This window comes from Orcinus orca, chromosome 3 (assembly GCF_937001465.1).
Source record: "Orcinus orca chromosome 3, mOrcOrc1.1, whole genome shotgun sequence".
Lineage (NCBI taxonomy): Eukaryota > Metazoa > Chordata > Mammalia > Artiodactyla > Delphinidae > Orcinus > Orcinus orca.
In genome coordinates this window covers 150,995,050-151,012,106 of record NC_064561.1, presented here as the reverse complement: position 1 = coordinate 151,012,106, position 17,057 = coordinate 150,995,050, and the positions used below count along the sequence as shown (strand labels likewise).

Sequence of the window (17,057 nt, the reverse complement as noted above, 5' to 3'; positions counted from 1 at the left end):
GTTTTTTTTGTCTCCCTAGGTAGATTTATTCCTAGGTATTTTATTCTTTTGGTTGCAATGGGAATGTTTCTTTAATTTCTCTTTCTGATTTTTCATTAGTGCATAGGAATGCCAGAGATTTCTGTGCATTAATTTTGTATCCTGCAACTTTACCAAATTCATTGATTAGCTCTAGTAGTTACCTGGTGGCATCTTTAGGATTCTCTATGTATAGTATCATGTCATCTGCAAACAGTAACAGTTTTACTTCTTCTTTTCCAATTTGTATTCCTTTTATTTCTTTTTCTTTTCTGATTGCTGTGCCTAGGGCTTCCAAAACTATGTTGAATAATAGTGGCAAGAGTGGACATCCTTGTCTTATTCCTGATCTTAGAGGAAATGCTTTCAGTTTTTCACCATTGAGAATGATGTTTGCTGTGGGTTTGTCGTAAATGGCCTTTATTATGTTGAGGTAGGTTCCCTTTATGCCCACTTTCTGGAGAGTTTTTATCATAAATTGGTGTTGAATTTTGTCAAAAGCTTTTTCTGCATCTATTGAGATGATCATATGGTTTTTCTTCTTCAATTTGTTAATATGGTGTATCACTTTGATTGATTTGCATATATTGAAAAATCTTTGCATCCCTGGGATAAATCCCATTTGACCATGGTGTATGATCCTTTTAATGTGTTGTTGGATTCTGTTTGCTAGTATTTTGTTGAGGGTTTTTGCATCTATATTCATCAGTGATATTGGTCTGTAATTTTCTTTTCTTGTAGTATCTTTGTCTGGTTTTGGTATCAGGGTGATGGCGGCCTCATAGAAGGAGTTTGGGAGTGTTCCTTCCTCTGCAATTTTTTGGAAGAATTTGAGAAGGATGGGTGTTAGCTCGTCTCTAAATGTTTGATAGAATTCACCTGTGAAGCCATCCGGTCCTGGCCTTTGGTCTGTTGGAAGATTTTTAATCACAGTCTCAATTTCAGTGTTTGTGACTGGTCTGTTCATATTTTCTATTTCTTCCAGTTCAAGTCTTGGAAGGTTATACCTTTCTAAGAATTTGTCCATTTCTTCCAGGTTGTCCACTTTATTAGCATAGAGTTGCTTGTAGTAGTCTCTTAGGATGCTTTGTATTTCTGCAGTGTCTATTGAAACTTCTCCTTTTCATTTCTAATTTTATTGACTTGAGTCCTCTCCCTCTTTTTCTTGATGAGCCTGGCTAATTGTTTCTCAATTTTGTTTATCTTCTCAAAGAACCAGCTTTTAGTTTTTTTTTTTTTTTTTTTGTTGTTGTTGTTAATGTATTTACATAATTTATAATCTGTAAGCAATGGTCTCGTAAATATAGACTACAACTTTACATATGCTAAGCAACAGATCATTGTCTCCCCCACCAAAATATCTCGGTTAAATAAAAAATTGACAGCATTTACACCACTTTCTTTACTTTCTCTCTTCTTCTCTTTGTAAACCACTGCTAGTCAGTTTAATCATCTGCAATTCAATTTATTCCAGGCAGCTTCTCTACCACCACCACCTTGATCGCGACAGCTTCCTTACAAAGGTGCCAATAATGTGCCTGGTGACACATGCAAACCCAGGGTGAGGCATGCACCTGCTGCTGTGAGTTTACTGTGCATGTCCTGGGCTGATGTACCCAATGCAAAGTGCTTTAGAGACGGCAGGGGTGAAACCATCTCCGTCAGCCCTTATAAATAACCCATTTTAGCTTCAAATAATAAGAACTGCCATCCCTCCATTCATGACAACCGACCACATTCTAAATGCCACCAAGGAAATGGTATCATGGGTACCAATGGGAAACCAAGGAAATGATCATCTCCACAAGGTCTTTTTCTTCCCTTAAGAACCACAAAAGTGCTAATTTTCCCTTTACAAATGTTACATAAACTCTTGATTACAAAACTACTCAACAATTTAATCCTACCATCTATACAATTATACACTCCTTCTCAGCAAGGTCAAAAGTCTATGATGTAGTCCCTTTGTACACCAGAGATTCTTTACAGAAGAGAAGTCCACAGACTGAAATATTATTGCTGCAGTCTCCAGAGAGGAAACAGAACCGGTCAATTCCTGTGAATCCTTGTTGCCCGAAGAAGATACAAGACCGGCGAGGCGACCCCTGGCGACAGGGCTCCAGCCCTCCCGCTAACTTTCAGGACCACCTACTTCACCATTGAGCCTGGAGGCTAAGGCTCAGTCAGCAGCAGCTCCGTTTCGGCTCCGAAGGCTGTCTTCGGAGTTTGAAGCCCTTTCCACCGGAAGGCGGGTTGGAGTCAGTGGATGGAATTCTTCGACTAATTTCTATAAAGAGTTCGTTTATGTTTATCGCGTTTTTTGCGCTGGTCTCTACAAAAATTGCATGGATGGAGTCGGCGTAGTCCTTAGCATCTCTCTCCATGACCTCTCTTACGTCGATAAGATCACACTTATTTCCTGCAATGGCAACTACAATATTGGGTGGGCCGTGCTGTCGAAGCTCTTTTACCCAATTCTTTAATGTTGAAAATGTCTCTTCTTTTGTGATATCATAAACAATTATAGCTGCAGCCGAGCCGCGATAGTACATTGGCGCTAAGGCACGAAATCGTTCTTGTCCAGCTGTATCCCAGATTAGGAATTTATGCAGCTCATTCTGGTACTGGACGGTCTTGGTCATAAAAGATGCCCCTATTGTTGGGTTGATATTCGGATCAAAACTGTCCTCCACGAACCGCCACACAATACTTGATTTACCTACACCTGTATCCCCCAGCAGACACACTTTGAGCTCCCTCAGCGCCATGGCCTGGGAGCCAGGGGAGCGGGCCTGCCGCCGCCCTAAGTTGAGAAGGGAGAGGCCCGGCCCAGCACGAGCATCCCCCAGCGCCGCCGCGGCACGGCCTAGCCCCGGCCGCGGGGCGCGTATAGGCGGCGGCCGCCCGTTCGCCGGTCCTCGGCCTGGCCCGTCCGTCACCAGCCGTGCGGGACCCGCCTCAGCAGCCGGGACGGTGCCGCGGGTTCCCGAGCGCCACCGCTGCCGCCATCTTGGGACGCCAGCCGGGTCACCTCCAGCTTTTAGTTTTATTGATCTTTGCTATTTTTTCTTTGTTTCTATTTCATTTATTTCTGCTCTGATCTTTATGATTTCTTTCCTTCTACTAACTTTGGGTTTTGTTTGTTCTTCTTTCTCTAGTTCCTTTAGGTGTAAGTTTAGATTGTTTATTTGAGATTTTTCTTGTTTCTTGAGGTAGGCTTGTATTGCTGTAAAATTCTGTCTTAGAACTGCTTTTGCTGCATCCCATAGGTTTTGGATTGTCGTGTTTTCATTGTAATTTGTCTCTAGGTATTTTTCGATTTCCTCTTTGATTTCTTCAGTGATCTCTTGGCTATTTAGTAACATATTGTTTAGCCTCCATGTATTTGTGTTTTTTACTTATTTTTCCCTGTAATTCGTTTTTAATCTCATAGCATTGTGCTCAGAAAAGATGCCTGATATGATTTCAATTTTCTTAAATTTACTGAGGCTTGATTTGTGACCCACAATGTGATCTATCCTGGAAAATGTTCTGTGTGCACTTGAGAAGAAAGTGTAATCTGCTGTTTTTGGATGGAATGTACTATAAATATCAGTTAAATCTAGCTGGTCTACTGTGTCATTTAAAGCTTGTCTTTCCTTATTAATTTTCTGTTTGGATGATCTGTCCATTGGTGTCAGTGAGCTGTTAAAATCCCCCACTACTACTGTGTTACTGTCGATTTCCTCTTTTATAGCTGTTAGCTGTTTCCTTATGTATTGAGGTGCTCCTATGTTGGGTACATATATATTCATAATTGTTATATCTTCTTCTTGGATTGGTCCCTTGATCATTATGTAGTGTCCTTCCTTGTCTCTTGTAACATTCTTTATTTTAAAGTCTATTTTATCTGATATGAGTATTGCTACTCCAGATTTCAGCATATATATGGGTCTTGTTTTTGTATCCGTTTAGCCAGCCTGTGTCTTTTGGTTGGAGCATTTAATCCATTCACGTTTAAGGTAATTATCGATATGTATGTTCCTATTACCATTTTCTTAATTGTTATGGGTTTGTTTTTGTAGGTCCTTTTCTTCTCTTGTGTTTCCCACTTAGAGAAGTTCCTTTAGCATTTGTTCTCAAGCTGGTTTTGTGGTGCTGAGTTCTGTTAGCTTTTGCTTGTCTGTAAAGCTTTTGATTTCTCTGTCGAATCTGAATGAGATCCTTGCTGGCTGGAGTAATCTTGATTGTAGGTTTTTCCCTTTCATCACTTTAAATATCTCATGTCACTCCCTTCTGGCCTGTAGAGTTTCTGCTGAGAAATCAGCTGTTAACCTTATGGAAGTTCCCTTGTATGTTATTTGTCATTTTTCCCTTTTTGCTTTCAATAATTTTTCTTTGTCTTTAAGTTTTGCCAATTTGATTACTATGTGTCTCGGCATGTTTCTCCATGGGTTTATTCTGCCTGGGACTCTCTGCGCTTCCTGGACTTGGGTGGCTATTTCCTTTCCCATGTTAGGGAAGTTTTTGACTCTAATCTCTTCAAAATTTTCTCGGGTCCTATCTCTCTCTTCTCCTTCTGGGACCTCTATAATGCGAATGTTGTTGCATTTAATGTTGTCCCAGATGTCCCCTAGGCTGTCTTCATTTCTTTTCATTCTTTTATCTTTATTTTGTTTTGTGGCAGTGAATTCCACCATTCTGTCTTCCAGCTCACTTATCCATTATTCTGACTCAGTTATTCTGATATTGATTCCTTCTAGTGTGTTTTTCATTTCAGTTATTGTATTGTTCATCTCTGTTTGTTCTTTAATTCTTCTACGTCTTTGTTAAACATTTCTTGCATCTTCTCCATCTTTGTCTCCATTCCTTTTTTTTTTTTTTTTTGACAGTACACGGGCCTCTCACTGTTGTGGCCTCTCCTGTTGCGGAGCACAGGCCCCAGACGCACAGGCTCAGCAGCCATGGCTCACGGGCCTAGCCGCTCCGCGGCATGTGGGATCTTCCCAGACCGGGGCACGAACCTGTGTCCCCTGCATTGGCAGGTGGACTCTCAACCACTGCACCACCAGGGAAGCCCTGTCTCCATTCTTTTTCCGAGGTCCTGGATCACCTTCACTATCATTATTCTGAATTCTTTTTCTGGAAGGTTTCCTATCTTCACTTCATTTAGCTGTTTTTCTGGGGTTTTATCTTGTTCCTTCATCTGGTACATAGCCCTCTGCCTTCTCATCTTGTCTATCTTTCTGTGAATGTGATTTGTGTTCCACAGGCTGCAGGATTGTAGTTCTTCTTTCTTCTGCTGTCTGCCCTCTGGTGGATGAGGCTATCTAAGAGGCTTGTGCCTGTGGTCATTCTTTTAGATGAGAAGATTAATGAAGTACAAATCAGTCTGTAGATATATTTTCTTCTCAGGTTTTGTTACTCATCTCTAGGCCAGTATCTTTAATTAAGTTTTGCTCTATAATCAGTGGCCTTAATTTGAAGTGAACAATGATGATGACCGAATTTCTCACATAACAGTTATTTGGTGATTTGGTATTTTAATGTTATATCCTCAAGTCTACCCATGGGTATCACCCTCAGGTTAGAGTTTCTTCCTACAAATCCCCAAGATTCCTCAAGGTTTTTTAGGAATATCAATATTGTACCCATTCTCTCTGAGGATGGCAAAGTTAGAGTCAAAGAGAAGAAATCCTAAGGATAGCACTTCAGGTGCCAGGAGTAACAGATAGAGTCACAATTTTGGTTGGGTTAGAGGAGCTCATTCAATGCTTCTCAGAGAGCATCAGCCAATATCTTCCACCTGAGCAGTAGTGTCAACTTTGCCAAGAATAACCTGTTTGTCTATAATTGAACTAAGTTCCTGCTGCTGAAATGTAAGCCCAATTCTTGTTCTGTCCTAATTACTTAAACAAATAACTCAGGTCCTATAATATCAGTTAAGCTGCAATACATGCTGATAGGTTAATAATACATGAATTAATAAAAGAGGACACATTTTAAGCAGTGATTTCATAGCTGCAGATAATGATATTAATAAAAATGAATAATCAAATGTCCAGTTCCATTTTAAGTAGGTATCATAGGCTGAAGACCACTAAGTATGCATCAAAGCAAACAGACAGAAGCAAATTACTCATAGCAAAGGTGTGCCAAAGTTATTTTATTAACACCTGGTAGACGTTTTGATTATGGTAGCATATATAAGGGTTTGCTATTAATATGGATATTAATTTTGGCATTAATTAATGAATAAAATTAGTAGAGTACTTTGGGATATTAAATTTGTAAAAAAAGGGAGAGAGGGAAGTAAAAATTGGTTCATATTCTTGAAGTGAACAGAAGAGAAAGAGCTTGTTCAATACTTTTTTCACATAGACAGCTTGTAACAACATGTAAATATGTAATATGCTCTCCCTGGATGTAGCTCCAGAAATAATTCTCCACTGATGAGACTCCCATGTCCCTGAAGAGAAACCTGTTTCTTTAATGTGCTGAGCATAGTCGACAAGGGGGAAGGTCAATTTCGATTTGTGACTTTGAGGCTCCTGCCAACTGAATTCATAACAAGGCTGGTTTATTGCATCGTGGGGAGTAATTCCTGGTGACAGACTATTTTCAAGTACCAATTCATTTATATCCAGCGTTCAGGGTCTCTCATTAAGGAAGGGCATATCATGGCTCCCAACCTAGGAATTATGCTGATTGGGACATCCTTATTATGCCACATTTTACCCAGTGAGTCAAAGGAAAACTAATATTACACCTCAAATGCATGACAGAATTTCAACAAGCAAGTCATTCAGATGGGGAGAATTATTAAAGTCTTCAAGTCTCCTTCTATGGGAATATGGCAATGATGTCATGAATTCTCACTAGGAAATGAGGCTTCAGTTCCATGAGGTAAGACTTCCTTGAATCCCTCTCTGAAACTGATTAGCAGAGTCTTCTCTGGGGAAAAGATCAATGAAATAATTTCTCCAAAAAGTTAAATGCAAGACAAAGTATATTTTGGGGGAGAGGGAGGAAGGTGAAACTATTTTTCAGAACAGTCAGAGAATAGTGTATGGCAGGGAGGACAGTACTATTGTTTGGTTCCTTCCTACCAGTGAATTAGCACCTACAAGCTATTTTAAGGTCTCCTTGGCTTTAGAGGCTGGATTAGCCAATCACATTCATACCAAAGCAATTAACCAGTAATGGAAAGTATGGCTTCTATCCAGCTGGCTGTTCATTCTAAAATTTATTGGACTGTGATCTGACTCAACTAGTCAATTCTGAAAAAGAACTTCACATGGGTGTTTCATACTGGCAAATGGAGCCTGTGTAAAAATCCCCATGGGATGAATAAACGCTAGCTTCACCTGAACAAGCTTTTTAATTTGAAAGCCAGTCTTCCAAATAAATGCTAAATTAACTGTAAAATTACTTTATTCTGAACCTAGCTGGAGCTACATGTAGGGGTGCTCTAATAATTGCTCAATAGTTGAAAAAGCTATTAATGTTCATAAATAACTTCCACCTACATGCCACCCATGCCAAAAGCTCTTATACAATGGTTGTATGTGTGGGGTGGAGGTCAGAAAACCTCATGAAGTTTGGTTTGGAAAATGGGCTGGAGAATGATTCTATTAACCTTTAGTGCTTGTAAAACTCTTACCCAGTTCCTGGTTCATGACTAATTATGAATCAATTTGATTGTGTTAATAGACCTGTTGCCCTTTTCTTCTCATTGCTAAGCATTAGTAAGTTACCAGAAAGGAAGACTGGGAAAGAGGTGGTTGTTAGCCAGGGTTAAAGATTCAGTGGTAATTGAAGTGAATGGAGAAAAAGAATTTGAGAGAAAAAGGACAAGCCCAAAGTATTTGAAAAGCTAAAGCATCGTGTTAATTTCTCTTTCTTTGGGAGGTTTAGGTTTTCATGTCATATTATTTCCAGGATCCTAAATCCTGCTGCATTAAAAGAGAGAGGAAAGAGGGAACAAAGAGGACAAGGAGGAAAGAGAGAGACAGAGCCAGTACACTTGCAGACCCTGTTTGATAACAACATATCAGAATGAAGATGCAACTCCATGGATTATGTGACTTGAGTAGCCTCTTCATCTAACACATGGATGAGCATGAGGGAATGTTGTATTTAATTGCCAAGAATAGAGAAGGAGAAAAGTCAAAATGGCCCAAAGAACATAGCAGCAGGAGGAGGTCATAACATCTGTCTTTCTCTGCAAATGGACCTGACAATACGTCAGCATAACGCTACAATTTTTTCTTCTACCCACTTAGGTAAGACTGACAAATAAAACTAGCATAAACCTTCAAAACTGGGTGGCAAACAGTTATCTAATTAAGGCAAAGCCCATTAACTTGCTATCATCATCTGGCTGAACACTGTGCTGTGAATAAATTAAACATGGATTCAGAAACATTCTGGCTGTTGCTGGTTGACATGCAATATAATAGCACGGACACAACCGATCATTCACATACAGAAATGATGGTGCAGAAAGGAGGAGGAAAGAGAAAAACTGGCCTCAGACACTCAGACACTGGTACAGCTGTAACTGAAAGCCTCATAAACAGTTCTTAAAATGCCATAAAGAGTTGGAACGTCAACTCTATAGATCATATTTCTCTGGATCTCCAGGACCAAAACAGACATAAAAGGCTTCATGAAATCAATGCATCTGACAAGGTGCTCTTGGCTGGCACCTGGAGCCCATTTCTCCCATCACTCCTGGAGCCTGCAGAGCTGGTCCAAGCCAGGAACACTTTTGACTTCTATGAGCCAAGAAGGATGAAAAGACCACCTGCCCTTGAATAGAGGAGGTCTGGGGCCAAGCTTGGGGCACATTTACCAACTGGGCTGGAGTCTTCTTACTTCCCACATCCCAGACTGGCCACTAGTCAGTACAGTAATCCTTTGAAAAATGCCTTGAGAATTGGTACCAATTAGGTTTACCAAAAGTAACTGAGAAAATGGTTAGAATCAGAGAGCAAGATAAAATCTGTAACATGTCTCACATTGTAAAACTATTCAAGGCTGGTATATGGGTTCTGTGTGTGGCCTGCCTTAAATCTTTCTAGAGAAGTTAGTGAATAACTAAATACATAATTTGTCTAAAACCAAACTCATTCTCCCTTAATTTTCCTAACCTTTCAATCAACCAAGGTCTGAGTCATCCTCTTCTCCTTTTCTTTGTCTTCTTTTCACCAGGTAACAAAACCCAGTGTATACCTTTAAATAGAGCAGAATCTCAGTATGTGTTTAATGAAACAGATGAATGAAAGAATGAATGAATGCTAGTACTTTGTTCAAACACAGAAAAAGAAAAATTATATTTACCTTCCAAACTCCTTAGCCTGACATTCAGATTCTTTTTAACCTCATATTTTTAACTTTAATGCTTCCCTAAAAGAATCTTCCATTTCAGCCAGATCCAGAATGCCACACATACACACTTTATCCTCTCTGTTCCTGTAAAACTCCTCTAGTGCATCGGGGATCCTATTTCATGAGATTTTTCAGGACACTTTCCATACACGTCTTCCTCTCTGAACGCCTCCAATATGTATCGTCTCCATTTTCATGTTATATTTTGACATTGACTCCTTGGCATCCTGCATATTATTTTATCTATTATCTTTTAACTTTTTATGTTTTCCCCTATTCTCCTCAAATGTGCTAATATTCTTATAAATAGAAAAAGATATTACATTTACTGATATCCTCATAGCAATTTGCATTAATGCCTTACATATCAGAGCTCAGAAAAATTTTTTTAAATGAGTGACTAAACAAGATTGTGCTGAGATTATAAAGCAGAAATCGTAGAGCATAGGCCCTGGTCTAATTTCAAGATAACTTTCTAATTTTCTAAACTACATGCAGATTTTTCTATTATTATCAGTGACACCATAGATTTTCACGTTCAAAGAATAAAATATATTATTTCTGTTTGTGGCTTAGTTTGGCTTGCCCAAAAGCAGATGCTGAGCCTAAGATTTTAATGCAAGTAGTTTATTTGAGAGGTGATCCCTGAAGCACCAGTAGGATATTGGGCAAGTGACACAGGGAAGGGAAAGAAGCCTATGCAAGGCTTAATGAGCAGGATATCATTGTGAGACTTGGGGCTCTATCCCACTGAGAACATCTGGGATATAATATTGAATGTGTCTCAGAGTTGTTTCACCAGGGGTTTAGGAGGCTGGGATATTTATTTACCAACTTCTTTTTGTTACTGGTTAAGCCTCTGCCTGCACTTCACCCCTCAATCAACCTTTTATTAAAAAGCCTTGCATTTAGAAGCCATTGGTAAGCACAGGAATGGGGAGTGCCAAGGACACCAACGGTGTCTGCTATACCATATATCTAAAAGCATAATTATAAGCCTAACCAGAGAAATGGTATTGACACCAAATACTTTTATAATTTTAATCCTAAAAGTGATGTCATTGGCATTCTTTGGAGAACTACGCAAGAGAGCAACAATGTAGTAAGTATGTCTACATACGGAAATGGTACCCTGAAAACAAACTGAAAGAAAAGAAAATGATTCTGCCCTATGGCACCCCATCCTTTCTTCCAACTTCAAATCTGCCCTTGGTCTTAGCTTGATTGCCCCAGGATCAAGATGTTGAGGAGCCTGGTGAAAACAGGGACAAAGGACAGCCTGGAAAGACTCCGTATAAAAAAACTGATGCAAAGAGAGCAGAAAACCTGCTGATTTTCTTTGCAAGTTGCAAGTGATAGGAAATTAACATTTATAGCATCTTAGGCACAAAAGCTTCAAGCCAGGTGGTAGTTATGTTATCTCTAGACAAGCTTCTACACTCCATTTTTCAAAGGTCTCTAAGATAGAAGAACGTGGAATTTTAATTAGCAAGTTTCAATTGACAGAGAATTAAAATTTAACCTATTCATCAATAATTTAAAGATGAAGTTCCTTTGGGCAGTGCTTAGGAAAGGTGGCTGTCAGGAGAGGGGCTGGTAGTTTACACATACCTCACCGACAACACTGTCGAAGCAGGATGCAAGTTTCTTGCAAAGAAAGAAACTTCGGGTCTCTCCAGCAGTAAAGAGAGAGGCTAATTTACTGTTTTCCCATTTAACTCTCGTCTTCCTAAGAATGCTTTACTTGCTAAGATGTTCTATAGAAGTTCCTTATCAGTGACACATTTTCTATATGCAGGTCTCTTGAAACTTTGGGCTGCCTCTAATGCCTACACACAGATCCTCCTCTATGAGAAAAGTAGAGGGGGGTGACCACAATTGATTCCCTCCTCTTTGTTCATGGGATTCACCAGATGGAGAAGGACAGAGAGAAGAGGGGCAGTAGGAAGAGAGGAAAGGAGATGGGTTGCAGCACAGACTGTGGGGAGGATGCAAGCAGAAAAATGGAGGAAGAGGAATAAGGTCAACTAGCAAAGCTGGAGCTGGAGTCTCCTGCTGCCTCTATGCCAAATTAATGAGACCCTGCAGTCAACTCTGTGTCCTCATCTCTGGTCTAGAGGAGGCCTCCACATCAGGAGAAGATTCTCTGTGTGCACACTTCTGATGAGATAAATGGAATCTGGAAAAACACCATTCTTTTGGTACATTTTGAACAAAGAGTCTTCCTCTGGGGGGACTTCATAAGATACTGAAGGCTCAAGGATTCCAAACACCTTAAGGTATCCTGAGACATCTCAGTTAAAAGCAGAAATGTAAATCTAAATTTGTTTTATTATTTTTTGGCTCCTGAGATACCCATGTAGAATATTTTGAAAGCTAGTGAATTGCTTGATAGAAGAAAGGTATGTATAGAATATTTGCCCTATGATGATCTTTGGAGAATGTTATAAAGATCTCTGCTTGAGGGGGAAAATGGTGGGATTGTATTTACAACTCAATTTGATAGACCTCCATGTACCTATTATTGCAAAAGTGAGCACAAAACCATCACTGATGCCAGCAAGATCAGAGTCTAGCAGAAAAGATGAGTATAGACTGCTGAGATAATAAAGGTGGCATGCCCCAAATACTTATGCAGGGAGGAAAAAGCACTGCTTTGCCAAAGACATTTGAGAGAAACACCTCAGAAGAGGAATAGAGTGATTATTTTGTCAGGTAGACCTGGGCTCTGCTTACTTTCCACTGGGTGTCAACCCCAAATCCTTGTTTTCAACAAAGGACCAGATGAACTCACCTAACAAAAGACATTGGAGGGAGTCTGTGCCCTAGGAACTGGCTCTCCATGGGGGTTCTTCCTTTATTCACATTTGTCACTTTATTCTAGAGCCTTCAGATAGCAAATTTCTTTAAACAATGTAATCAACTGATTCACTGAACAGTGAGATAAAATATCATCTTGTTGGTTTGGAGGCTTCCCAACACCTGCCTGACACTTGGACACTTGGAGTATAATATTTACCCAGTTTTCCAATGAAGACAATTTTGTGGCTATGCTGAGCAACAGTGATATCTTGATTGCCACACTGTCAGCCACATCTTGCTTACCTCTCACGGGGATTATGTTCCTTATTGAAATATAACCAATACCCCAGGTACTGGTGCCTGAAGGAGGATTTTGATGGGAAGATCAAACTGAGCTGCCAAGTTTATCTCCCAAGTTTGTCCTTCCCTTGGTGTTCTCTTCTTTCTAATTTTGCAGCTGTGGTCTCCTGCTAAATCGTTTGTCCGAGTTTGGACACGACCACCTTCCTTTGGTTCTCTTTAGCACTATACCACCAAGATTTCAAAAGTGCAGAATTTTACTAAATACTAAGGAAGAGAAAATGGGAAATGATTTAAGAAAAAAGTCTATCTACATAAAATGTAGCTGATTAGATTTTCACCATATTTAGAAGGCATGCTTGCAATGGTCTAAACTTTATAAATGGAGGCTATAAGGTTTTCATCCAGGACAGCACCTAAAATAAGTAGGCAATGATCTCCCAGACCAGGTGAAACCAAGTCCAAGAGTCCTGTGTAACTGCTGATAAGGAGACATGCCATAGATTACAGAGCAAACAGAACAAACAACAACAAAAATAGTGTCAAATATGACCTCCAAATGAAAACTCTCAAGAGCAGACATACAAGGCAGTGATACACACTCAAGCTGCGCCCCACACAGAGCATCTCTGTGTAGTCTACTTCAAGGTCAGTGTGGGCAGAGACATATTTATTTAAACAATGGTTAATGATTTTCTTCAACAATGCTGGCAAGCCCAGCTAGTAACAGAAATTTAAAAGCATTTGCAGTTAAAGGAACACACTTCTCAGGCTCCCATAGCTAACTCCAGTCTCAAAAACCCTGGGCCATTCCATTCTTTTTTGCCAGAGAGTCTATCAATATTCTTATGCCAAAGAACCGATACAAGTGTCACAGATTCTTGGCTGGATACTTTGCTACTATGCTCACTATTTTCTATTTTCTTTTCTCTGCCACATGGGAACTAGTCTACTAGATATCCTTATTCTTTCATAAGCATGTCCCCTCATCCAGCCACTCACCTGGGGTGTGTCCATTTGGTTTTGCTTCTGTTGTATGACATAAGCATAGACAATGCAAATTCTGGCTCAATGACTCATTAGAACTATGTATCTTGGGCAGATTTTTTAACTTTCTTAATATCTTTGCCTCGTGTGTAAAATGGGGCTAATAAGTATCTTACACTGCAGTGTTGAGAAATAAATGAGTTACTTATGTTTAACAGAGGATCCATCATAGCACCCAGCATGTGGTAGGTGCTAAATATATTTCTTCAATGGAACACAGATGCTTTTCTGCACAGAATTGTATAACCCCAGGTTCTAAGGACAGGAAAATATGTTCACGTGTAGGAAATTTTTGTCTCAGTTACTTTTCCTCAGAGAGGCACATCCACTGAATTGCCCAGAGTCATTCAGCTGGTCTCTGGTTTCTAGAGGCTAGCATCACATTTCCTGACTCACTCTATGTGCTGATGTTGGCAATGGGAAAATTCAATTATAACACGCAGGGCTTGATTTGATTATGTGGCCTTTTAGATTTTATCTAAAACAATGATCAATGACTTTTAGGCTTCTATGTTCCATATTCCAAATAACTAACTCTGCACAAGTTATTTCCATTGACAAGAGAAAAATATCTTTATTGGAATGGGTTTAGACTTTCCAGGCATCTGCTCAATCACATACAAGAACACCTCATAATACCAGCACTCCTTTGAAAACTAGAAACAGATCACAAGGTATACTGGGTTAGGTAATGTACTCTCCCAAATTCATGTTTACTCTGAACCTCAGAATGTGACCTTATTTGAAAATAGGGTGTTTGCAGATGTAAATCATTAAATTAAGGTGACATCACACTGGATTAGAGTGAACTTAAATCCATGACTGGTGTCCTTATATGAAGACACAAAGACACACACAAAGGGAAGAAGTTTATGCGATGATGGACTCAGAGATTCGAGTCATGTGTCTAGGAACACCAAGGATCTTCAACAACCACCACAATATAGGAGAAAGATATGGAAAAGATTCTCCCTCAGAACTTCCAGAAGGAACCAAACCTACCCACACCTTGGTTTCAGGTTTCTAGCCTCCATAACTGGGAAAGAATAAATTTCTGTTGTTTTAAGCCACTCAGTTTGTGGTAATTTTTTACAGCAGCCTAGGAATCTAATACATGAAGTCTTTCACCTTTCTTCATTTTTCCATTGACTTGACTCTCTCTTTCCCAATATCCACAGCCTAAACCATCAGTTTCTCAGTTTGAATATGACTGAAAACTGCAAGGGACATCAAATAAGGATGCCCAGTTGGGCTCTTCCAGAAGGACAATGAGATCAGATGTCAGGCAGGAGTAAAGGGACAAGCCTTAACCACAAACGCAATGGCTGAACAGCACTGGAGAAGCTGAAAACAGAAGAGAAAAGAAATAGAACTCTGATGGAAAGAGGAAATGGGAAGGAGAAAAGTTAGATGTAGAACCATGTGGATTGAAGTACAGGAACACAGACTCCAGAAAATAAAACAAAGTACAAAAGGACATAATCCTGCCATATGAGAGTTCATGCATTCTAAAAAGATACAATGCCTATCTTAAACTATCTGCTAATATTTTTAGAATATTTGTTTTTAGCAGATTCTCAAAAACCTTTTGAATCATTATCAATCCTGTAATAAGCTCACAAGGGGAATTTCAGGAACTATATTGCCTCTACCACATTTTCAAGTATGGCAATGCAGGTCCTGAGAGAAAGAAACACATACAGTTACTGTTCCATATCATCATTTTAAAAATAATACATGTGAAAATTTGTTGTAAACTATAAAAACATTTAAAATATAAGATATTACTACTGCTACTGCCCAGTCCTTTATTCCTAGGTAACTAGGCAGCATGGTACATGGTACATGGAGTCTAGAGTCAGGGAAATAGAGATTCAAATCCTACTGTACACTTATTAAGCTATGTAGAGTGGCATAAATGGAATTGGTAAGTGCTGAGGGAAAGTGGTTCAATTTTATATGGGATGGTCAGGGAAAGTCTCATAAGGAAAGTAATATTTGAGCAGAGATCTGAAGGAACTATGGGATTTACCCCTGTAGATAGATAACAGCCAGTTGTTTATTATTCTCAATAATTCTAGAATTCTCCTGGCATCCTAGGTTCTGTCTAGTTTTGTGGAAGCTGTCTGAATTCTGTGTATGATCTTTGTACATAGCTACATAGCAAACAAAAACATAGCTATCCATTAAAACCCATTTTTCCAAAACATTCTATGTGCTTCTAAGTATGAAATACAGTATGCAATTGCTGATTGTTTTCTAAAAGAGATAAGTTCAGGATGGAAAGACCCTCATAAGGAAAATTGAAAAATAAAATGGCCATTCATGTTGCAAAAAGAAGTTCTCAAACTCTGCAGTTAACCACTTTATTAAGGAAGATCACTTTTTTGTTGTCTTCTTACACTTTTTAGACTAGATGATGTATTATGAGAGCACATCAGCACTAATGAGAAAATGCACATACCCAGCACATACAAATCAATAGGACACAAGAACTTTCTGCAAAAATACATTTGGGGAATGCTTTTGCCATTTCAGAAGCATGAAAGTAAGTCAAGCCAATATAAATACTTGAAATATATAATTCAATTTCATTGGATTACCAACTTAAGGGCCTACTGACACTTGTATATCCTGGTAACCACCCTTGTCTGCCCCATCAGACAGCCATTAGAAAGTGAATGGCATGAAACTCTGTCTGAGAACACCAGGCTTTTTTTTAATGATAAGGAAATTAAATGTAACTATGACAATAGCCTACTAATAATAGAGGGAGCTATTTATATATTTAAGTGACTATGGTGGATGTAGTCAGCTATCTATGTGCAGCTCATGCTCCTGGGAGTTGGCAAGTCACTCAGAGAAACAGACATGAGGGTTTAGTCTTGGTCAAGGGAGTGCCCAGTCTCCTCTCAGATGACTGGAAACCAGGAGGGTGCCTTCTCTGGTACAGCCTATTCCTGGGGAACTTGTATTTATTCCTGGGTATAGTACAGGCAGGACACTGATACCCAAGCTGACTGTGTTCAAGTAACCTTTGATCCCAGAAAAGTATGACTATATTCAAAATGGTGCCCTTTCAAGTAAGTCACATGAATTCCTTTTGCTTATTTTTGTTTCAGAACACTCTCATGGGACAAGGTCTCTTAGGAGGCACATGAAAGCTCATAATATAACAGGTTACACCTTGGGACAGGGCAATGGAGGGAAAGGAAATGCAAGAAGACTGGGTTACCCCCATCCTCTGTGGACCATTGTGTTTCAGCTCCCTCTCCCCGCCTGCCATGATGTTCTGTAGTTCTAAGAAAGAAAACAGTTAAAAAACCACAGAAATATAAGGCTCCTTGTATGTGGATGCTAAGAAAAACTGTGTATCTATATGAGTGGAAAGAACCAACAGAAGCAGCAAATTTAACTTAGGAAAGAATCAACCATCATTATATACAATGTGTTTGAGACACAGCAGTGATTTTAAAAGGGAGAGAACAAATGTTAATTGTCACTGGAATGATGTTTAA

The 17,057-nt window shown here is 39.4% G+C and overlaps 2 protein-coding genes across 2 annotated transcripts in view; both read right to left on the bottom strand.

Annotated features, from left to right (window-relative positions):
- PLCXD3 (phosphatidylinositol specific phospholipase C X domain containing 3) overlaps positions 1 to 17,057 on the bottom strand; it is a 192,305-nt gene that overhangs the window by 108,996 nt on the left and 66,252 nt on the right. The gene's annotated exons all lie outside the window — the stretch shown is intronic.
- LOC105747803 (ras-related protein Rab-22A) lies at positions 1,278 to 3,049 on the bottom strand. Its single transcript, XM_012531626.3, has one exon. The coding sequence runs from the start codon at positions 2,784 to 2,786 to the stop codon at positions 2,202 to 2,204; it is 585 nt and encodes a 194-aa protein (XP_012387080.2). The 5' UTR covers positions 2,787 to 3,049; the 3' UTR covers positions 1,278 to 2,201.

Excerpts from the sequence above, each read along its gene's own strand:
- LOC105747803 (XM_012531626.3), bottom strand. The coding sequence starts at position 2,786 with ATGGCGCTGAGGGAGCTCAAAGTGTGTCTGCTGGGGGATACAGGTGTA.